This window comes from Channa argus, chromosome 7 (genome assembly GCF_033026475.1).
Source record: "Channa argus isolate prfri chromosome 7, Channa argus male v1.0, whole genome shotgun sequence".
Taxonomy (NCBI): domain Eukaryota; kingdom Metazoa; phylum Chordata; class Actinopteri; order Anabantiformes; family Channidae; genus Channa; species Channa argus.
The window spans coordinates 3,720,003-3,742,152 of NC_090203.1; the positions used below are offsets into that span (position 1 = coordinate 3,720,003).

Here is a 22,150-nt window from a genome sequence, read left to right on the forward strand (position 1 = left end):
TAAAAAAGCTAGAGCAAACTTTTAACGCCGTATGAAAAAGAAGAGCGTCTGAGTTATTGATTACTGTTTATTAAAATAAACAGGAACTGAGAAAATGATTTCTCTTAATAGTAAGGGAGGAAGAATTCGATAACAATCATTTTTAATCATTGTAACTATGACAACATCGAAAACATTAAGAGGTGTGATTGTTTAATAAAATAAAATCTGGTATTATTAGAATGGAAATACTAATAGATAAATAAAAACACTCACTCCAGGGGGGATGTTGGAGCCTATCCCAGCTGTCATCGGGCGAGATGCGAGATACACTCCAGACAGGTGACCAGTCTATCACAGGGCCAACTGGGATTATTGATTTTGATTATTGATGGGTGGTTATCGAGCTGTCGTCCTGTCCTACACTCACCGAACGCACAGCCACACCAGAGCTAATTTAGTGGGAAATATTAGTGACCCACCTTCAGCGGAGGACGAAGTACTGCAAAACTGCACTTAAGTAAAAGTACAAATACATGTACAATAATGTACTCTAGTAAAAGTACAAGTACCCACTGAAATTTCTACTTAAGTAAAAAATTTTAAAAATTTTACTTAAAGTATTAAAATTAAAAGTAGTTCTCAAAACTATTTATTTTGAGTGACAAAAGGTTCGAGTTCAGGAAGCCTAAGAGTAATAGTGGAGCAAAAAACTGCTCATCTTGAAAGTAAGTAGTTAAAGTGGCCAACAAGTTGCTAGATTTGTCACTTCAGGCTCCTGAAAGTGTTTACATCTTGAGAAAGTGATTAAATTAGTCAACACAGCAGTGAGTGAGCAGTGTGTGTGCGTGTGTGTGTGTGTGTGTGTGCGTGTACAGTCTCTGGTTCCATCACAACTCAAACTCAAATATTAGAAACATAAAAAAAAGCATCTCCTTTGTCACCCCTCTCATTTAGCCGTCGTATTAACAGTGGTGATACATATCTTCTTGTGAATTTACAGACATGGAAAGGATCACACATCTCATTCTACATCTTTCAGGTCAGTGTGTATTTCTTGTTTCCTGATTAGACCACCACTCTAACAACAGAACGTTTCATTCTTAGTAGCAGTGTCATGAAAATGTAGTTTTGTCACACTGTGCCAAATTATATTATATAATATGGCCCATGATATTTCTCCCACAGGGCTTTGTTCTCTATTCTTCTGTGACTCCAAGTACAACTACATCTTATTCCAAAGCCCAAAACACTGGTTTGACGCACAGAGCTTCTGCAGAATGAACTGTATCGACCTGGTCACCATAAGCAACACGAGCGATTTGGAGAACGTCCTTAACGTCGTCGAGGGTAAATACGACGATGCGGCGTGGACGGGCCTTCAGAGTGCGCGCTTCTCAGAATGGTACTGGTCACTGTCGGGCTACGATTTCTACGACAGAGCCCCATCGTTTACATTGTACTGGGCCTCACAGCCATCGTATGACTGTGCGTCTTATAGAGGGGGGCTTTTGTACACACATCCCTGTTCCTCTGCACGCTTTTCAGTTTGCTTTGATGGTGAGTTTACACATTCAAGTCCAACACACAAATGACGGAAGCCATGTTATCAAGCAAATATAGGGCTGGTAAATGTGACTAGCAGCAGATTTTAATTGTGCACAACTCATATGTAAATATCAGGAGCTGGGTGCAATGAGATGTGCGGCCAGGCCAGTTTGATTATGTCAGTTTTAAATGGGTCACTATCGGCTCTTGTCAGCCCCTATTTCAGTCTGATAATCGGTGGCCTGTTAATAAGACAGCATCTGGCGGCCGACGTAAATGCAGTGCCTTGCAAAAATGATTCACACCCCTTGGACGTTTCTATAGTTTTTCATGTTACAACCACAAAAGTTTCACTCTCTAGATGTGCACAGATGGTAGAGACATACTGAACACAAATGCACGCCACACTTTCCACATACTCGCACTGTCGAAACCATTTCACAAAAAGAATTTCTCATAATCATGAATGTCAAGTTGAGAGATGGCCTTGAAAATGAAAGTACTAAATAAAATCTGTCAGACAGATATGAAGCAGCCTCGCCAAACGACACAGTTGGGTACATGCTAAATGAGGGTCCACTAAATTGCAGACAAGCTGGTGGAAGCTGGTAGACCGAGGGGCAAATCAAGCATGTTGATGTGGATATTATTCTGTATAACTGTGTTTTTCCTGTTTAGCAACCAAACAAGGTCCAGATCAGTACATTTTCACTACGGCAGCAATGAGTTGGAGCACTGCCCAAGAATACTGCAGAACAAACTACACAGGCCTGGTCAATATCAGGAGTTCTGGAGCGCAACTGATGGTTGATGGAATGACGAACGGCCTTGAGGTGTGGGTCGGCCTATTCAGAGACAACTGGGTTTGGTCAGACCGGACCACCCCAGGGTTCAGATACTGGCCCGTGGATCACGGCGATTGGAGTCCATCTCTTGGTTACTGCGGCGCACTGATGAAAAATGAATCTGGCAGATGGGGAGCGCGAGCGTGTTCACAGCAACACCCGTTCGTTTGCAAATGCCGTTCACAAAGTAGGTTCTTGAGTTCGTGATTGGATGTTTCTGTTATATTGCTTTATCCACTTTCTATACATAAACATTTCGGTTATTTTCATGAAGCAAACATGTTAATGAGTCGGATGCAGCACAAGTACATGACAAGTAAACACACAGGAGTCCTGTGTGTGTGTGTGTGTTTGTCCTTCTACTAGGTGTCAAAGTGAGGTTCATTCAAGTGAAGGTCTCCTCAGACTCAGTGCTGGATCTAAACGAACCCGCGGTGCAAAAAAACCTCTTGAACAAAGTGAGTCTAAGTTCATCAAACCAGCAGGTTCAAACACACAATTCAGATAACTACAATAAAAGGGGCTGTAAATAATATTGGAATGATAATAATTTTTAAGCTACCGCTATAATGGTCACTTTCTTTATTACACTTGAAACTTCGTGTTTTAAATCACAGTATCTGTTGTTACACCAACAATAAGTGCGTCTCTGGCAACACTGTTCAAAAAAGGCTTGTGGCCTTTTTTGTTGTACAACTGATGTGATCTTCTGCAGGGCTGTGTGCTTTCTATAGATTCCTAATAGTTTTAGTTTTATTGCCTCGCTTTTGTGAAGCTGTCCTGTTTTCTGTTTCCAGATAAGTCTGAGGCTGCTGAGCGATAATGTGACGGAACCTTTTCAACTACAATGGAAAAAGCAACCTAATGCGGAAGTTTTTATGAAGGAAACTCGCCAAGGTGAACAAGTCTATTACAGCTGCAGAAAGAAAACTCACGATTAAAACATATCAAGGCGGTGAGACACATTCGCATGCACTTCAGTAACCAGGTCACAGTCGGCTGTCTCAAGAAAGCTGATTTCTTAAGTTCTGTGTCAACAGGAAAGCTGATTACAGCTTTTTCCAAAATTGCGGTGGAGGAGTAGGAAAAACTGGTTTCCCCAGGCAGATTTCTGCCGGAGAAAACCGATTTCTTTGCCATGTACACATGTAAGCGGGATTCTCATTGGTTTTCTCCACTTTCCCTACAATTTGTAATTTTTTTAAATTCGGACACTTCCTTCCTTTTTCCTTTCTGTTCTCCTGTGCTGTCACTCTGTTGAAACACAAACTCTCTCTCTCTCTCACACACACACACACACACACACACACACACACACACAAAGAGCCACAGTTAAAATAATTGTGAGGTGGAGGAGAAATCAGGTTATGCTTCTGCTGCATCTATACACAGATTTCCAGTAAGCAAGTTCCCTATAGGTGCCTGTAAACGCAGTCACTGTATTTAGTCCTGGCTTTATTTATTCAGCTGTTAAATATTTGTGATGACCTGTAAGATGCACGATTTGGGTTAATATTATTATTTGCGTTTAGTGGGTGATTTGTGTTGCTGAGTTGTGATTTTATGTTTTGTTTTGTTATTTTTTCATTGATTCAATTTTTCTCTTTCTTTTGGCTTTTTAATTGACATGAGTTGCTGGTTTTCAGTGTAATGATTTTCCTTTTTACTTTCCCCTCTTTTTTGTATTTTTTTTTTACTGGGGGTTAATTGCGTTTTGTTCCCACTGAAGAAGTCATCTGCTCAGCTATGTAAACTTCACCGATGTGAAAGAAAAATTATGGTAAATAAATGAGTAAACATATAAAAAAGAGATTTCATAGACATGTTTCAAAGCTTGTGTCTAAAATTGTATTGGTACTTCTTTTCCCAGGCAGTGTTTATGTAACATGGTATTTTTCATTTTAGGTCACAAATTAACATGGAAATATCATGCTAAAGGGAACGAGAATAAATACGACATTAATGAGTCATATAGCTCATGATTGTAGAGGTAGAGATTGTGAGCGTAGTCAGGAGTTGTTGAGTTGATCACTCTGTACGCAAGAGTCAGAGGTCAGCTACAGTGACCAGTGCAGAGATCTGAACAGTGGGGTGAAGTGTGTCCTTTATGGCCTTCTGCCACATTCTGGATCATCTGGACGGCTTTGATTGTGCATGTTGGGAGCCAAGTCAATGGAGACAAGATGGGACCAGCGCCTGCATATTCAGAGAGGGAGGGTCTGATCTTTCTGCTGTTGTACAAATCTGCATTGCCTCAGGGAAAGAGGAGATGTGGTCGTAAAGCTTGATCATCGATGATGACCCCTAGATTTCTAGGACAATCACCAACTAACCAATCAATCAACCAACGCTGATGCTCATGTTGTGGCAGTGCTAACCCCTCCACCCATAGCCGCTGCCCATCAACTCTTCAACATATGAACAATCCTTTGAAAACACCCAGAAAACCCGAGCTCCAGCATTTTCCTATAGGCCAGTCGTTTTAGGCCTAATGGCCCCGAAGTTAATATTCCACAGGATATTAACTGGATGAATAACAGATGAGCTGAGAGGCAGGGATGAAGCAGGTGACTGGAGTTTAGGGGGAAACAAGGTCACTGCTTGGCTGGAGGGTGCGGCACAGACAGCAGATTCTTGTCTTGTCTCAGCGCTAATTCCCATCTTTCATCACACGGTATCCACGTCCAAATGCTAAGGCAGGAAAAAAAACAACACTGGCTTCTTTTAATACAGTATTTATTGTTTTTTAATCACCATATCCTTGACAAAGCCATGTCACTCTCATGAATCAAAACACACTATCCAATGTGCTATAATGGTGAGACTCCTGCATTTGGGAGCATGCACTGAAATACAACAATAGAATTGCTTTACTAGTCCCCAGAAGTTGAGTTCCCATTGCCATTTGTGAGTCTGTGTTAACTTTTGGGGTGTGTGAGTTCTCCTTGGCTTTCTGTTAGTGAGTCGGAGTTTCGATTCTGGAAGGACTAACCATGGTTTAACAGTAATCCCGTCATAGTGGGTCAATGCCTGCCGTCCGTGTATTTCTTGTTACTAGTTTTTCCAAAAAAAAACATTGACCACATACCTCACAAGACGGTGCTCGCACCATCAGACAGTTACTTAACTTGACCTTCGCTTTAGTGGACTCACTGATTTCGAGCCTCACGTTATGCCGCTTGCTCAAATTGCACATTGTAGCTTGAAAATATTTCAGTAAAGATATAAATCGTTGCCAAAGACTTGAAGAAGTTAAGAGTCAGGAGAATCCTGCACAGGCTAATTGGTTAACAGCTGAGAGTGGGTCATTGGTAAGGCAGCACTGGGTGTCTCTGGTGATCTTTGGCTTGCAGTGTGACATGTAAAGGAGGTGTAAATGAGTACAGGTTTTCAGAACTAAAAGGTCTTGGCAGTGAATAGAGAGGTTACAGCCACAATGAGCCTTCGGGGGAAAGGTCACCAACCGCACTGCTAAAGTGCAGACTAGTACCGGAACCAAATATTCATTGCTTACTTTTTGTCCAGTCCTATCAGTACCAAAACAACACTTTCCTGATCCTTTGCATTTACATTTGCTTTTACATTTGCATTTACATTCAGTCACTTCGCAGGCGCTTTTATCCAAAGCGACTTACAAGTGAGGTACAAGGAGAAAACATCAAAGCAAAGTCCTATCAGAAAAGTGTTCAGAATTCCTGAGATTTGCCAAGAGTATGGTCGCCTACAAGGATGGATGACCACTGAACCAAGCAGGAAGTAGTCTCCATTACCAGATGAGCCTTAAGGGAAAGATGATTAAGAGTAGATAGGGTAACAGAAAGCCACTGGTCAAGGGGATGACAACCAGAAACTTTCCACAAACACTAACTTCCATAAAGGTTGAGGTAAGCGGGAGCTGTCCAAAAGCCACTTTTGAATGAGCCAAAGCACATCGACCTCAGTGACCTTCAGCTGTGATGTATTTATTATTGACATTTTCAAACCACTGGCCCTGTAGTCCATGAACAACTGCCATACGAACTGATCTACAGCAGGTCTTTGGACACCTTCTGTGCACCAGTTTCTTTTCGTCTTTCAACACCATCTATCCATCCATCTGTCTGCCTTTCTGTCTGAATATCTATGGAGGTAAAGATGATAATACTTCTGAAACGTGTTTGAAAATGCTCTACCTGAACAAGCAAGGTGTTGCACAGGTGTTACTGCAGCCTGTCACAAGAAGCATGCAGGTACGGTAGCTTTGATGCTCCCTTACTTTATTAGACGTAGGGCAAATATGCTCGTCCTGGGTCTCAAATCCCAGTATCTGTCGTTCCATCAACAATACTTTTATAATGACATTGTGCAGATGCTCGTGGTTTAATTTTCTTTTTTATTGATTAGATTTTTTTCGCTTAATGAAAAGTAAAAAAGGAAGCTTTACAGTCTAAACATTAATATTTAAAGTCTTAAAGCTTTGTTTTTGTCCTTCCCAGGCAGTGCAGGAGTCTTTATTTAACATTATATAATGTTATTTTCATGTTAGGTCACAAATTTCAACATAACCAGGATGATTATGATGTTTTAATGCCACATCAGATGACAAAATTATGTTCCATGTCATTAGAACAGAAACGATAACAGAAAAAAAACTTTCCTTCCTTCAAGTTAACTTTGCCACTAAAGACGTAACAAGGTGATGGTATAACAGGAAAGATTAGGTCACATGACTCCCACCATTCATATCTCTACACAGACAAATATTCTCTATCAAATAAATGCAGCATTAATAAGACAGAATGCTCATATCTTTGTATGTAGGTTAGGCTCTGTAGCAAAACGTTTAAGTTTTGGAAAGTTAATATTCCAATTTGGATTTATGTTGCCAAGACTGATCCTTCCAAAAAATATCTGCTAAATGCCCCAGCAAAAAAAAATCAAGGGATACAAACAATAAGCGATATGCACAGACAATGGCATTGGCAGACGTCTGTGACGCTGTGCAAATATGTAACTTGTAAATAGCCATTTGGATTCAGCCAAAGAAATAAACAAATATCATTCGGCTTCCTGGACAATTTGAATGTGCACTGAGTCAGTGGGATTCGACTGAGATGGAATAAGAAAACAAATCAAGAGCCAGCTAATATTAGGTAAGTCTGTTCTATATACTTTGTATAAAAGCAACAAGTATTTAAAGATGTGCAGTTTCCCCCAAAGAGAAGGTGCATTTCATTATATGTGTTAACAGAGTATATCGTTAGAGTAGAGCTAGATACAGTAACATACAGTACAGCTGTCAAGCATAATGGACATGGACTGAAAAAAAATCCAAGCAATAATTTTAAAAAAGTCCTGTTTAAAACTTTTACATTTGTCATTTTTCCACACGTTGTGTAGTTTTTAGTAGCTCTGTCCACACAAAAGTCTGAGTCTTCATCTTAAATGTAATTTCTAGTTTATTCCTACCTCCACCCCCCTGTTAGAATTAACCAGCTCTCTCTAGAACTTAAGTATGTCGCATAAAATGTAGAGAATTAAACTAGATTGAGATCTTCCATCCATCAAACCACAACTTCAGTCTTCAGATCTAACAATTTGCTAGATCGACATGAATCGAGTCACTGAGCCCATAATGAATCCTTGCTTGTTTCCTTGCTTTGGACACATTTTGTAGACACAGCGACACAAAGAAAAGGATCAGGAAAGACCCTCAATCAGAGGCAGATCTACATAGGGGTCACCTATCATTCTAAAATGTAGTGACGAATAATAAGATATTAGAAAAAAATAAATAAATATATATATATATATATACTGTATATGTGTGTGTATATAATATTTAACTTTTTTGAAACCTCAAATTAAAAATTTTAAAAGCTTTGCAAGGATGTTCTTAACTTACCTTCCACATAAAAGTCTTCTTGCCGGGTCTTTTGCTTAAACACATTCACTTAGATGTAATCGACCTGGTTAAATAGATTTTAAAATTACCTTATTAATTAAATGCAAACTGACTTCTTTACGTTAACACACACAATTTATCTCCTTATGTTGGGTATTTGCTGAATATTTGAGCTGTTTTGGGACATATCATTGTCAAATCCCCATCAGGTTTTACTGTATGAGGCATAGAGATACTGTACAGCCCAGCAAATGATTTGAAGTCCGTAAAATGTGCCTTAAATCAGCTTAGACTAAATCTTTAGTTGAACATAGTTTAATGAGTTTTAAAAATTGTAAAGTTACACGGGGTGCAAATGTTTGCATCCCCTTAACAAAAAAAAAAGAAAAGAAAATAAGTCAACATAATATTTAATGATCACTCAGCTTTAGTACAAATGTTCCTTCATCGGAAATCAAAGTGCATTAATTTATGAAGGAGGTGCACATTTTGGCACCTATTTCATTTTTATTATTTTATTGTGACTTTTTTTTAATATGCTGCTTGACCAATTTTGTTGTTTCTGGTGATGTAAAAATTTGTAGCCGAATGTGCATTTTTATTTAAGTCAGACTCTCCAGTTCCCCTTCTATGTCATTTCAGTAGAAGCGAGATTAAGCCTTTACGTTTTAGACACACAGACTTTCATTGCCGATACATTTGCATTTCCTTTACATGTCCAAGTTTGAAGAGTCGGTTCTTCTTTTGACATGATAAACAGCTTCAGCTCCAGTTCGAAGACAATATTGGAGTTTGTTCCTAGTGACCTCATTAAAGATTCTGATGGTGGGAACTGAATTCAACAGTAACTTTTATGGTTGGTAGCATTTTTATTAACTGTTTGATGAAAGCAAATAAAGCAATAATCCCTTTATGTAACTTCAGACTTAATGTAATGTTTAGAGAGTTTAAAAAAACTCTCTAAAGTCTCTGGGCTCTGTTTAAGCATCAATAAATGCACTTATTTTGAGAAGTGTATAAAGACATATATAGTTTCCAACCTGGTTGCCTTTTTGAACATTACACCGAAACAATGCATGCTGGGAAGTCTGCTAGTTTTATTTCTTTAAACGGTGAGTGAGCTTCCAGCAATTCATTTCTTCAATTTATCATTTCAAGTTGAAAGACTTCAAGTCCAAACAATAAAGTGATCTGAAGTGACATTACAATATACTCAGATTAGTTAAGTAAGAAACTAAAATCAGTCTTTGGAGAAATGTTTACTGAAAAAATGTAACAGTAGAAACAAACTGTGGTTCTCAGAGTGTGATTGGTTAGAAGGATGAGCCTCACTCACAAGGCAAAACCTCTTTACTGCTGTCAGTGCTGTCAGTCTGTGTCGCAGGAGATGTCAAGGAATTGTCTACAAGAAAATAGGTTACAAATCACTTTCCGTCTCCAATTCACATATGCACTTTGAATGAGCAGTTCTGGAAGAATGAGTGTGCAAACATTGCTCAGTCTGCAGCAGGTGCGCAAATCTGCTAGAGAAGTATCCAAACACGCTTAAGGATGTAATGAAATGAAATGGTGGTTCTACAAACCATTTATAAAGGGGATCATGTTATTCCAGTTCAGAGCTGTTGCTATTTTCTCTCTCTCTCTCTCTGCAGATCAAGAAAATGTGAATGTTTTGAAAAATGTGTGATGTGATTTGGATCATACATTTTGTTAATCCTTGCAGGTATTTTTGAAAAAAATTAAATTAAATTCATAAAGTATTTCTTGTTCTAAGGCAATGCAGCTAGTTTTCCATAATATATCCAAACACCGCTGCAGGTGAAGATTGTCCATTGTTTGCAGTTACCAACTTAAAACTAGTGCTGCTTCACAGTAAGCAGGGAGCCACCATTAGTTAGCTGCTAACAATTTCTGCTCTTCCACTTCACCAATGTCAATCTGCGACTTATCAATAGAGAACCCACAATGATTTATCATTATTCTGCTAGTCTATCACGCTAACAAAATATTTACTGTTTGTTGCTCCTTCAGATTAAAAGCATTCATTTTGGCTCTTATTGTGAAGCAGCATCACTGGATGATTCCCATTTGTCATTATCGGACATTATCGGTATCACAGCTGAACAGATAACTAATAAATAATACTGCTGTGAATGCAGTGAATGTTGCTTGGGGTTTAAATCGAGTCCTGAATGAGCTGATAGGTCAGGGGAGGGAATGCGTGCGTGGCGGGTGTCAATCAGGTAAGTCAAGACACCTGTGGAAGATTGGAAAAGAGAGAGAGAGAGGGGCTCAGAAAGCGAGACTAATGACAAAGAGCAAAAACGAGAGAGTGTCAGAGCCTGAGAATGACGCAGGACTGGTTGTAAGAGTCTGTAGAATAAAGTCCAGAGTATGATCTGTGACAACTGGACAGAGAAAGACTGGCTTGTAAAAAAAGGTGACTGGAGTTTTGTTTAAAAAAAAACATCAAAATCTTGTCCTTAATTTCCATTACATGGTGACAGAACCCCGAAAGTAATATTTTAACATTCATATGCATATTTTTGCAGAAGAAAATCAGTTTATCTGCTCTTCAGTTATGGAAAGAATCGCACATCTACTTTTACTTCTTTCAGGTAAGAGTTTTCTTTTGTAGACAAGTTAGGAATGAGCCCTGAAAAACAAACCTTAGAACTAATGCACATCTCTAGACTTTTCACCAGACGGTCTCCACATCTAAAGACTAAGGCAGAAGAGACGCACTGACAGTTTTTCTTGTAAAGCCTTGTTTTTTAAATAAGAGTTGCGTCATATTTATAGTCACTATGATGAATCGATGTCTTCTCCCACAGGGCTGTGTTCTTTCACCTCATGTCTGCCTCAACATAAATATATTTTAGTCCCAACTCCAAAAACCTGGTATGATGCACGGAGTTACTGCAGAGTGAACTGTTTGGACCTGGCCACCATAAACGACATGGGAGAAATGATGACGGCACTCGCAGTTGTCAAGGACAAATACGTTGACTCTGTGTGGACAGGCCTTCAAAAAGGGACCGTGTTAAACTGGTGCTGGTCTCTGGCCGACGACGACTTATACAAGGACGGAGAGAGAAATTACTTTAGACAAATTTGGGGCAATGATGCAGCTAATAACTGTGCTTCTTACCAAGGCGGAAAAATGTACGTGGTTTCCTGCCTAGACACCTACTACTCAGTGTGCTTTAATGGTGAGACTCGTGCACTGGGCACCACACACTAATATACAACAGGGTTGTTATACTGTGTGAACACACGCACACATCCACAATGTCTTTTGCCATTGTCCACATGGTGTTGAACACTACCCCAATTCCAAAAAAGTTCAAATATAAAAAGTTTAATATAAATACAGAATGCAATGATTTGCAAATCTCATCAGCCTATATTTTATTCACAATAGAACATCAACAAAATAAAAATTTGATGGCAGCGACACATTTGAAAAAAGTTGAACCAGAAGGCTGGAAAAGTAATTGCCGCAAATTAAAAACAAATGGAGGAGCGTTTGACAACTATTAGGTTAATTGGCAACAGGTCGGTAACATGACTGTTTATAAAAGGAGCATTTCAGAGACGGAGCCTCTCGAATGTAATGGGCAGAGGTTCACCAACCTGTGACAAACTGCATCTAATCATTGTGGAACACTTTCAGAAAAATGTTCCTCAGGGTAAAATTGCGAAGACTTTGAAGATCCCCACTATCTACAGTATAAGATACCATCAAAGGTTTCAGACAATCAGGAGGAATCTCTGTGTTCAAGTGACAAGGCCCAAGGTCAAAGTTGGATGCACGTAATCTTTGGGCCCTTTGGCAGCACTGGATTAAAAACAGATATGATTCTCTACTGGACATCACTGCATGGGCTCAGGAACACTTCCAGAAATCGATGTCCGTGAAAACAGTTCGCTGTACAATCCACAAATGTAAGTTAAAGCTGTATCATGGGCCAAACCTCATTTAAAATGGTCCGAGGCAAAATGGAAAACTGTTCTGTGGTCAGATGAATCAACATTATGGACGTCATGTCCTGTGTACTAAAGAGGAGAGGGACCATCCAGCTTGTTACCAGCAGATTTTTCAAAAGCCTGCATCTCTGACGGTCTGGGGGGGCATTAGTGCCTATGGTGTGGCCAGCTTACACATCTGGAAAGGGACCATCAACGCTGAAAAGTACATAGAGGTTTTAGAGCAACATACTGTAGCCAGACAATGTGTCTTTCAGGGAAGACCTTGCATGTTTCAGCAAGACTTGTATTGCATCCATCGTTCAAAATGAACCAATATTTTCCACGAAAGGGTAAAATGTGTCGGTTTCAACATCTGATATGTTGTTTATTTTTTATTGCGAATAAAATATGGGTTGATGAGATTTGCAAATCATTGCATTCTGTTTTTATTTAGAGTTCACACATTGTCACTTTTTTTGAATTGGGGTTGTACTTTCAATCATAACAGAATAATTAGTAATTTTGTAATGTCATGTCATGATTCTGGAAGGCTATGGTTCTAAAATGGTAGGTCACTGCCTCTGTCATAGTAGATCAATGCCTGCTTGTTGACCAGCACATCTTGAACCGAGCCACTGTCAACCAGTCTGTGAATATATTTTAAATGGCTTCAGTATTACTGTTGGTGCCCCCCCCCATTGGTACTCCTTTAAGTGACTTCCCCACCTCCCGCCCTTCTAATTGTCTCCAACTCCTCTTTCAGAACCTGAGCCAAATGCCACTTTCGAAGGATCCATCACCCTCAGCTGCCTTTAACTGCGATGTATTTATGTATTTATTAATCTATTTATCTCTTCAGGAACACAGGGAAATATTCAACAGCAATATGTTCTCATTAAAACAACAACGACTTGGACTGTTGCTAGGGACTACTGCCGGACATACTACACAGATTTGGTCAGTGTGAGGAACAGCAACGAAAGCCAAGCAATTCAGGAAGTGGCTGCTGGCTATCAGGTGTGGACTGGCCTCTTCAGAGATCCTTGGATTTGGTCAGACCTGACTTACTCTTCATTTAGATACTGGAGAGCCAGCCAAACAGTTCGTATTGACAGTAGTACTAAGGGATGTGTTGCTATGTTAAAAAGTCAGTCTGGTAAATGGGGAGATCTGTCATGTGGTGAAGTGCATCCATTCCTCTGTAGCTGTAAGCACATTTTCATTTTGTTTCTGTCTCTGTCTTTAGTGTCAATTATAAAATGAGTTAGTTGTGATTTCAAAGTTCTGGCTGTTCATTACTTTCATGATAGAAGTGGGCTCATCAATGCCCAACTAAGCCTGTCTGCACGTACTGAATGTATGATTCCTTGTCTTGCACACATTGACTTTTCAATTATAACTAGCAGATTTCCTGCTCAAAATTACTTGTACATTTTTTCAACAATTGGTTCCTGATTTCAGACAATGTAGACAAATTTGCAACTAGCAGATTTGATCCATTCTGGTAGACAAATTCAAACTTGAAGGTGATACCCATTGGTAACTAAGAGACTCGGGTCGGTTTTGGTCATGCAGGCTGCTCCCAGACTCTCAGAAATCTGTGTTGGAAACGTTCTGTAAGTGTGAGCTGTCCAGTCTTTGCTTGTCTCCCAAACTTATGCTGCAGTCTTTAGTGTAATTTGAGTGCACGTAGTGGTACGACTCCTTCTAGTGGGAAAAATAGACCCCAAGTTAGCCAACAAGTTACTTTTGACCGGTAGTAATATTAATTTTAGTAATATATTACTTTCCGCTTGTCCAGAAATATCTTATTTTATACGCTAATGATAAATAAATGAGTGAAAACTTTATGCCATTTCTGCAAATGGATCTTAGGTCACAATTTTACAAACTGCCCTTTTGCCTCTCTTGGTCGTGTTTGGCGGCCAGTACAAACAACCTACTTTGTCATACGTCCCAGGAGGACCTTCTCAAATTGCAGTATGGCGATGATATTTTCTGCCTTTGTGTGGACAGTGAAGTAGTTTTCCAAAATAAACTCAAAGTTAACTTCTGATTCCCAGGAATAGGAAGCAGAAAACCTTTGCCATGACTTCACACTCATGGCAGCTGAGCTGAGAATTAGTTGTTCGGGGGAGGGATGTAGTAGGCCGCCAATCAAGAGAAACAAGTGAGCTTTGCTTCCTATCTTGGCTTGTATTCACGATGAATAAAAAATGTGTGTGTCTCTTATTTTGTCAGGCCCCATTGTGAGGTTCATTAAAATGAGGATTAGCCCACAAGACTCGGTTCTGGATCTGAATGCTCCTGCAGTTCAAGGCAACATCTTGAGGCAAGTAAGTGTAACTACAGTATTAAAAGGGTGAACATTTATCTGACATGTAAATACAATATGTGACGAGACCGTACAGTACATCACTTTGTGTTAACTGTTGTGGGATGAGGGCCCCATCTAGAGAGGCATTATCTCCACCTACTAAAGTAGACACATGGCGGCCCACTGCTCTCCCTAGGTCCTAACCCTAACCCGTCTAGGGCCTAGGAGGAGGAGTTAAATGCAGAAACTGCATTTCACTGTTTCATCGATAGATAGATCAGTCACAACTTTAACACCACCTAGTGATTTTAATATAAAAATGTGTGTTTTAAAAAAAACATGCGGATGTATTATAGGTTTACCAGCTGTCATCACATAAAATGGCTCCGTATTTACCAAAAGTGACCTTTGACCTACTAAATGTAAATGCTCTGGCGCTATTGCCATAACCAGTATTGTTTTAGATACATTGTTGTCTTGGTGAAGTAATGTTACTTTGGTGTATTAAGAAAGGTTTAGATCATTCGTGTAGTACCTTTAATTGAGTAAAAGATTTGAAGCTGTACTTGTAATGGAAAATTTCTTTGGGGCAGTACTTGTACTTTAACTTGAGTGCTGGGTTTGTGTACTTCTACCACCATTATGCTGCGTATGGGGCTGCGTAGCTGTAGACTGCTCGGAGTGCTGAGCACATGCTGAGCCTTGTGCTCCATGGCAATTTTAAGACCACTGGTGTTAAACGTTTGGCTGATCGGTGTAAATACATGTATCACAGCACAAAATTAAACTGTGGTGATCGTTAAACTCTTTTTCCTCTGCTGCTGATGTAGGTTTGTTATCTTTTTCTGCTCTGTTTCTCAGATTAAACAGGAGCTGATTAATAAGAATGTGACTGATGATATCAAGTTAAACTGGAACAAGTATTCTGACGGAAGAGCTTTTTACCAAGGAACCAGATGAAGGAGCCGCCTCATCATTATACTAGATTTCTAGTTGTGAACCTACACATTTGTGAAATTTTATGCATAAAATATTTAGTTAACAGTTACTTTGCAGATTCAACTTATTATTAAAAATGTCAACCAAATGTAAATAACAATTTTCACATCGAATGTACTGATTTTTAGTAAAGGCTTTTCTTTCAGCACTGCACAAAATATCGTACATATACTGTGGTAGGTTTTCTACAACTATTTGTATTTTGTATTTCTATCCTTAATTTTCTCATATAAAGCAGTATATGACCTCTGATTATGGGTCCGTAAGGTCTATATCTACATGAAATTATGCTTTGAAATTATGTTTAGACATAAGAGATTTTGCAGTTAGGCATTGATGACTTCAGTGGCGCAAATCAATTCAGGAAATAAACACAATTATTAAACAGCTGATATGGAGAAAGGCTGGATTAGCTCAGTCCCAAAGGTTGACCCCAGTTTACCCAATTACTCCACCAAAACTAATTAACAGTACTGTACTCCTAACTACTACCTCTCACTGAGTCTCTGCTTTTCAATATTATATCGCACTGTGTTTGCCAATGTGATCTAATACATTTGTGAATTAAAAAACGATTTTTTTTTTCTTGATCTGTACGTAAATCATCCTTTACATTATAATCTGATGTTTCTGCATATGAGGAAATATGTTTGTTTAGTGCTGTTGATCACATCCCCTGGTAAGCCCCCAACTTTCTGCAACTCTCGTCTAAGTTTAGCCATCTGCATCCTCCTTAAAATTGCCAAATGTGACTGTTTAATCGCCCCGAATTATTGTGGACACGAGACCAACACCGGCCCACAAGGACGCTTCCCCCTTTTCCACGTGATCCGCACTGAAGGGTTTGACTTCTGAATGAATGTTCTACATTCCCACTGGAAGTCACCATTTCAGTTAGGAAGGGGGATACGGATATCAATGTTTATTAGGCACATGTAAATCATGTAAATTAACATTATCATTAATGTATTTTAGCTAGATTTTTTGTTTTATTACTGAAAGACATTTATTCAAGGAGCTGGACTAAATGTCTAAGTATCTTTTGGCAGTAGTGTACAGACCCCTCCCCCACCTCCCGCTTACTGTCAACAGTGGTATCTTCCAAATGACAGCCCGATGTTAGCTAGCGTCCATGCCTGCGCATCAGTTAAAACGAGGAGAACCGCTGTTTTTTTTTCGTTTGTTTTTTTTAATTAAGAATTTCCCGTTTAATTTGGGTCGTTATAGCTCGATTTCACACTAGCAATAACCACCATGTCTGCTCCTAAGAAGGGAGACTTGTCTTCAAGCGAAAAGGAGCTGTTTGAGGTGATTACTGCAGGTAAGCCTGTGCGGCTAACGCTAATCTTTGGAGCAGCCGTAGAACCTGCCGTTAGCGGTTAGCGCTTGTTAGCCTGCATGAAAATAAACGAGGATACAAATGGGACAGAAAAGCGTCGGCTAAACCGTGTTTGCTGCTCGATGCTTTGCTAAATGATAACCACTAATTTAAGGGTTAGTTTGCTGCCAGGCTTTAGTAGAGCGAGGTCAGCTAATAGCTAAATTGCATCGCCACTCAGGAAAACTTGCTGTATTTAACCTTTTCCAATTCAGCGACGGCAACTTGCTCGATAACTTTGTCTGTGGCCAATGCAGACAGTTACAACGTTACTGCACAATAATTGAGTTGCTCGTTACCAAACCTGACTTCATAGGAGTGTGTGTCCCTGCAGAGCCGACTGGAAAGCTCGGAGCAGTGCTGATGATGCTACGGTTTAACTGCGTTTTGTGCTTCTAGGGAATGTTCAGGAAGCCTCAAGGCTGCTGGGATGTAAGGATGTTCGAGTCAACTGCCTGGATGAGGTAACAGAAGTAAACACTCAGAGACATTTTGCGTGACTCACACATCAAGATCCTTAACACTGTGTTAGTTTGTCTATTTCAATATGACACCGACGACAGAACAATCAAATGAGCAGGACCGTCTACTTATATGGTTCTTTTGTCCAAATCACTTCGCAAAGTTGCTTTTCATTCACCTAGTCACACACACCGATGGTAGCTGCTGCCATGCAAGGTCTCAGTGTCTTGCCCCACACTTTGACATGTAACCAGGAGAGGACGACTACTTTACCAACTAAGCTGCATCTGCCCCAAAATGACTCTCGTTAAACACCATCCACCGATCTATCCGACTGTTCATTGAGGGTTTTGCATCATTGCAAATTAGGTTTCGTTTGACCAGCCGGTTGATTCATAAAATGCTTTTTAAGGGTGAAATGATTAGTTCATTGACAGTAAAGCAATTCGTATTTTCATTCTCAGTTTCTGTCCTGCCTTTTGTCTCGCCCTTAGTACGGGATGACCCCTCTCATGCATGCCGCTTACAAAGGGAAAGCAGACATGTGCAAGTTGCTGCTGCGGCATGGAGCGAATGTAAACTGCAATGAACATGAGCACGGATACACAGCCCTGATGTTTGCTGGTCTGTCAGGTACGCAATTAAAAGGTGGAACAATCCCCATTGTGGTTTTTTTTTTTTTTTTTTTTTTGGAAGTTGTTCCCAGTTGTGATGCCTCTTATTCTGTGCCCACAGGAAACACTGAGATTACATGGATGATGTTAGATGCAGGGGCAGAAACCGATGTAGTCAACTCGGTCGGAAGGACCGCTGCACAAATGGCCGCCTTTGTTGGTATGTCTGGATGTGGCACCGCTGCAGTTTGCTTGCAGAGAGAAATGTATGCAAGACTTCTTCACTGTTTTCCCTTCTGTTTGTATTTCGAGTAAAGCAAGAAAGTGGAGCAATGCTTTAAACATTAAGACTTTTAGACTTTTTGTCCTTCAAAAAAAGGACGAACAACAAACCGATAAACATATAAGAGATATTCCTGTTGTCCCTTCTCAGGTCAACATGACTGTGTCACGGTGATCAACAACTTCTTCTCCCGTGCCAAAATGGACTACTACACCAAACCCCAGGGTTTGGAGAAGGAACCCAAGCTGCCTCCCAAACTAGCAAGACCCCTACACAAGATTATCATGAGCACCAACCTGAATCCTGTCAAGGTAGGACACCACTGCGTAGGATTTTAAAAAAAGGTTTTTCTGGAGTCATTGTTTTGATGCAGGCTCTAAGGCAGCAAGTCATTGGCAGTGTTTGGATTTGAAAAAACTCAAACTTTCTTCCGACGACAATTTAATAAGTAATTGTTCTAGATGGTGTTGCTGGTGAAAGAGAACCCCCTGCTCGCTGAGGTGGAGGCTCTGGACAAATGTCGCCGGGTGATGGAGCTCATTTGTGAGAAGTGCATCAAGCAGCAGGATATGAATGAGGTGCTGTCCATGAAGATGCACTACATCAGCTGTGTGCTGGGAAAGTGTGCTTCCTTCCTCAAAGACCGCGAGGACAAGCTGGATGGGCTCATCAAGAGGCAAGGCCACGTCTGACGTTGTAGTATACAGTGTAATAATCTGTTAAATATATAATGTAATACCAAGCAACGTCTAAGAACGTTGTTTAATTGCACTTTGAAAGTTAAAAAATGTCACTTGCATTTTTCTCCTGCAGTTTGCTGAAGGGACGGGAGAGCGATGGCTTCCCGGTCTATCAAGAGAAGTTCATCAGAGAATGCATTCGCAAGTTCCCTTACTGTGACACGACTCTGCTGCAACAGCTGGTGCGAAGTATTGCTCCTGTGGACATTGTAAGTCTGAGCGAAGTTTGAATCCAGCGTTTCACGGGGCATGAATCCAGTGTATTACTCTGCTCATTGACACAAACTAACACGGCTGTAAATTTGATCATAAAGAAGAGTGCGTTGGTTGTTTCCGTCTAACTGTGTTGTGTCTTGGTTTTTGGTTGTAATCAGTTTTCTTTCTTCACAGGGTAATGACCCCACAGCTCTTTCAGTGCTCACTCAGGCCATCACAGGTCAGGTGGGCTTCATGGATGCAGAGTTCTGTACATCCTGTGGAGAAAAGGGAGCCGAGAAGAGATGTTCTATCTGTAAAACGGTATTGAAATTACAGTAATATTTCAGTTTGCGTACCAATAAAGTTCTACATGCATAGAGATTCATGCAGCTTTGTTTTTTTTCTTTCCTTGGGTGTATTTTCTTCTGTAACTTTTGGTGGCACCATTTTTAAGAAGTCCTACTCTGCTGCATCTTTTGGGAAGTTCCACTATGTCTTAGTTGTGACTTTTATTCAGGTACAAAGTAAAGTCTTATTTTTATTTTTTATTTTTTTAACCAGGTGATTTACTGTGGCCAAGCCTGTCAGAAGATGCACTGGTTCACGCACAAGAAAGTCTGTAAGAAACTTCAAGACCAGAGAGAGAAGCAAGAGGCAGAAACAGCCAAACTAAAGATGGAGCAGAGCAACGGTATTTTATTAAACATTTGAGTCAAACGCTACAACAAAAGCCGATGACCATCTTTACATAATGAGAGGTTATTGCAGAATAACAAGCAACGGTCGTTTTATCAGCAATATATGAAATCAACGTAAGGCCCGATGCAATCTCACGACAGTCCCAAGGATAGGATTCTCATACTGATCGTTCCACTAGCTTTTGGTACATTATTTGATGCACTTTCTATTAAGTAAGAATTTCCTGGTTCACTTTGTTTGCAGTCTTCAGTTTCAGTGAGCAGCAAAAAAAGAAGCTGGTTGAAATGTGTAAAAGTCGGACAATCTGTTGGAGTTATACGACATAAGACTTAATTTTTAATGTGATCAAAGACACTTTGCCAGAATTATTGTCTTGTCCAACCTAAAGCCCAGTAAAACAAACATGACAGAGCACGGAGATTCCTGTATAAAGTTCCGACTTACAGTAACGACACTGTACTTGTGTTTCAGTGGAGAGTAAAGCAGTGAAGGAGGCCACCGAATCCCTGGAGGAGCTGTCAGTGGAGACCAACAGTGAGGCCACCTCCTGTGCGGAAACCTCAAACCCCATTTCCATCTCAGCTGCTGACAACTGAGGAACATCTAACAGTCAGCATCACTAACCACCATCTCCAGAACACATCCGAACACCGCTGACAGAACAGGCAGAGGCCAAAACCCAGGCAGGGCCTGGTCCAATGAGCGAAAAGAACCTGTATTTATTATCAACCTAAGACTCGCAAAGGCAGTGAGGCACTACATCATCAGAGGGAGGTTTGTGCCATGGCGGTGATTCTTCATGTCATTTTTCTCTGTTAATTAAGATGATATTGATATACTTTATGTGAATGTTAAACTTGCATAGGCTGATGTGTTTGTGGTAGAGGTCACTGGGAGGAACTGTGAGTAATATGTGAAGAGCAGTGATGTAAAACAAAACTACCTTAAGATACAGTAGCATCCTCTGTGGGAAGAGAAGCAGCCGAAAGAGCAAAAAACCAACCGTCAGCTGTTTGTTTGCTGTACACAAGATTTACGTCAGCATTGTTTTGTACCAAAAACCTCAAGGTGGGTTGGCAGCGGACAACACGGCTGGACGATATTGACCAAAAATGTATATTTTTAAATATAAACGGCATAAACGGGAATTTATTTTTGTGTATCATGAAAGATGATGCTAAAGCTCCAGATTTCCCAGGATTACTGTGTATCTAAATGAAGGTTTTTTTTTTTTTTTTTTCCGCCACAAGTTTTATTGTTAATTAAACCTTGTTGTACACAGCAAAAGACATATTATGTCAAACAACTTGATTTTTATCACATTAATAAAGACTAAAGACTTTTTTTTTCTTGTATGTTCTTGATTTTTATGCCTGTACGTCGTGGCTTTATTGGTTTTTTGAGTTGTCCGTACAAGTACCTCCCTCCCAAAAATGAATAATATGAGTGTATAATAACTCTGCAGCCAGACCTTTGCTCTCTAGTGCCCGTCGATTAGTGCTCACATTAGCCTCAATGTTTATTAGAAAATAAGTTCTCTGATCTGAAAGATTGTAGAAGGACAATCTGCCATTTAATCCAAACTAATATGTAGCTGCTAATAACATACAGTGAAAATTAGAGAGAAATTGTTCTAAATGTCCCTGAACAATTAAGTCTTTTTGGCGAGACTGAGTTGGCGAACAGAAGCACGGCTCTTTATTTCCCACTTCTGCAGAAAATAATGGCTCTTTTCAATCTGGGGTTTTAAAAGTGTGAGATAAAAGTTGTGGCCACCTCCATTGTCACTTTCACATTTCCATAGCAGCCGCATCTGTTGCCAGGGAACGACGCCCGATGTGCTTGCTGTGCTTTTCTGCTGGTTTGCCTTTCACACACTGATAGTAAATTGTCTGTTAACAGACGTTTTAAGTATTTGTATCGGTCTGCAGGGAAAGTATCAATCCAGCAGAGGGCAGTGTTTCATTAGAATTCAAGAAGAAACTGTCAACGGTTCGAAGTCAAGAAGGTCACTAATGCACATCTTAACCTTGAGGCAGTAATAGAGCAGCAGTGAAAGTATTGGAAATTAATCTTTGCATACATTTTTCCCCTCACAGTGGGGAAAAAAGTAAGGTGTCTCGCTTGCTCTTAAGTATTTGTACTTTATGGTGGTGTCACTTTTGCTTCCATACACAATTGTAGCACCTCTATCAGTGAAGGCACTTGAGTCAGTTCTATATGATATTTGAG

General features: G+C 40.0%; 2 protein-coding genes across 5 annotated transcripts; both read left to right on the plus strand.

Annotated features, from left to right (window-relative positions):
* Positions 1-7,410: 7,410 nt before the first annotated feature.
* On the plus strand, positions 7,411-16,368 carry LOC137131088 (macrophage mannose receptor 1-like). 2 transcript variants are annotated; one of them, XM_067511904.1, is made up of 6 exons: positions 7,411-7,504; positions 10,809-10,874; positions 11,091-11,468; positions 13,088-13,435; positions 14,470-14,564; positions 15,407-16,368. In XM_067511904.1, the coding sequence occupies exons 2-6, from the start codon at positions 10,838-10,840 to the stop codon at positions 15,503-15,505; spliced, it is 957 nt and encodes a 318-aa protein (XP_067368005.1). In that variant the 5' UTR covers positions 7,411-7,504; positions 10,809-10,837; the 3' UTR covers positions 15,506-16,368. The 2 variants fall into 2 exon arrangements, with proteins under 2 accessions (XP_067368005.1, XP_067368004.1); XM_067511903.1 differs by lacking the exon at positions 7,411-7,504 and adding an exon at positions 8,535-9,112.
* Positions 16,369-16,652: 284 nt separating this feature from the next.
* On the plus strand, positions 16,653-21,262 carry ankmy2a (ankyrin repeat and MYND domain containing 2a). Of its 3 annotated transcripts, none has more exons than XM_067509812.1 (10): positions 16,653-16,865; positions 17,322-17,386; positions 17,879-18,017; positions 18,120-18,218; positions 18,432-18,592; positions 18,743-18,957; positions 19,095-19,230; positions 19,412-19,540; positions 19,781-19,910; positions 20,390-21,262. In XM_067509812.1, the coding sequence occupies exons 1-10, from the start codon at positions 16,799-16,801 to the stop codon at positions 20,512-20,514; spliced, it is 1,266 nt and encodes a 421-aa protein (XP_067365913.1). In that variant the 5' UTR covers positions 16,653-16,798; the 3' UTR covers positions 20,515-21,262. The 3 variants fall into 3 exon arrangements, with proteins under 3 accessions (XP_067365913.1, XP_067365915.1, XP_067365914.1); XM_067509813.1 differs by having other exon boundaries at positions 16,678-16,865; positions 17,257-17,386; XM_067509814.1 differs by lacking the exon at positions 17,322-17,386 and having other exon boundaries at positions 16,676-16,865.
* The last annotated feature ends 888 nt before the right edge of the window (positions 21,263-22,150 follow it).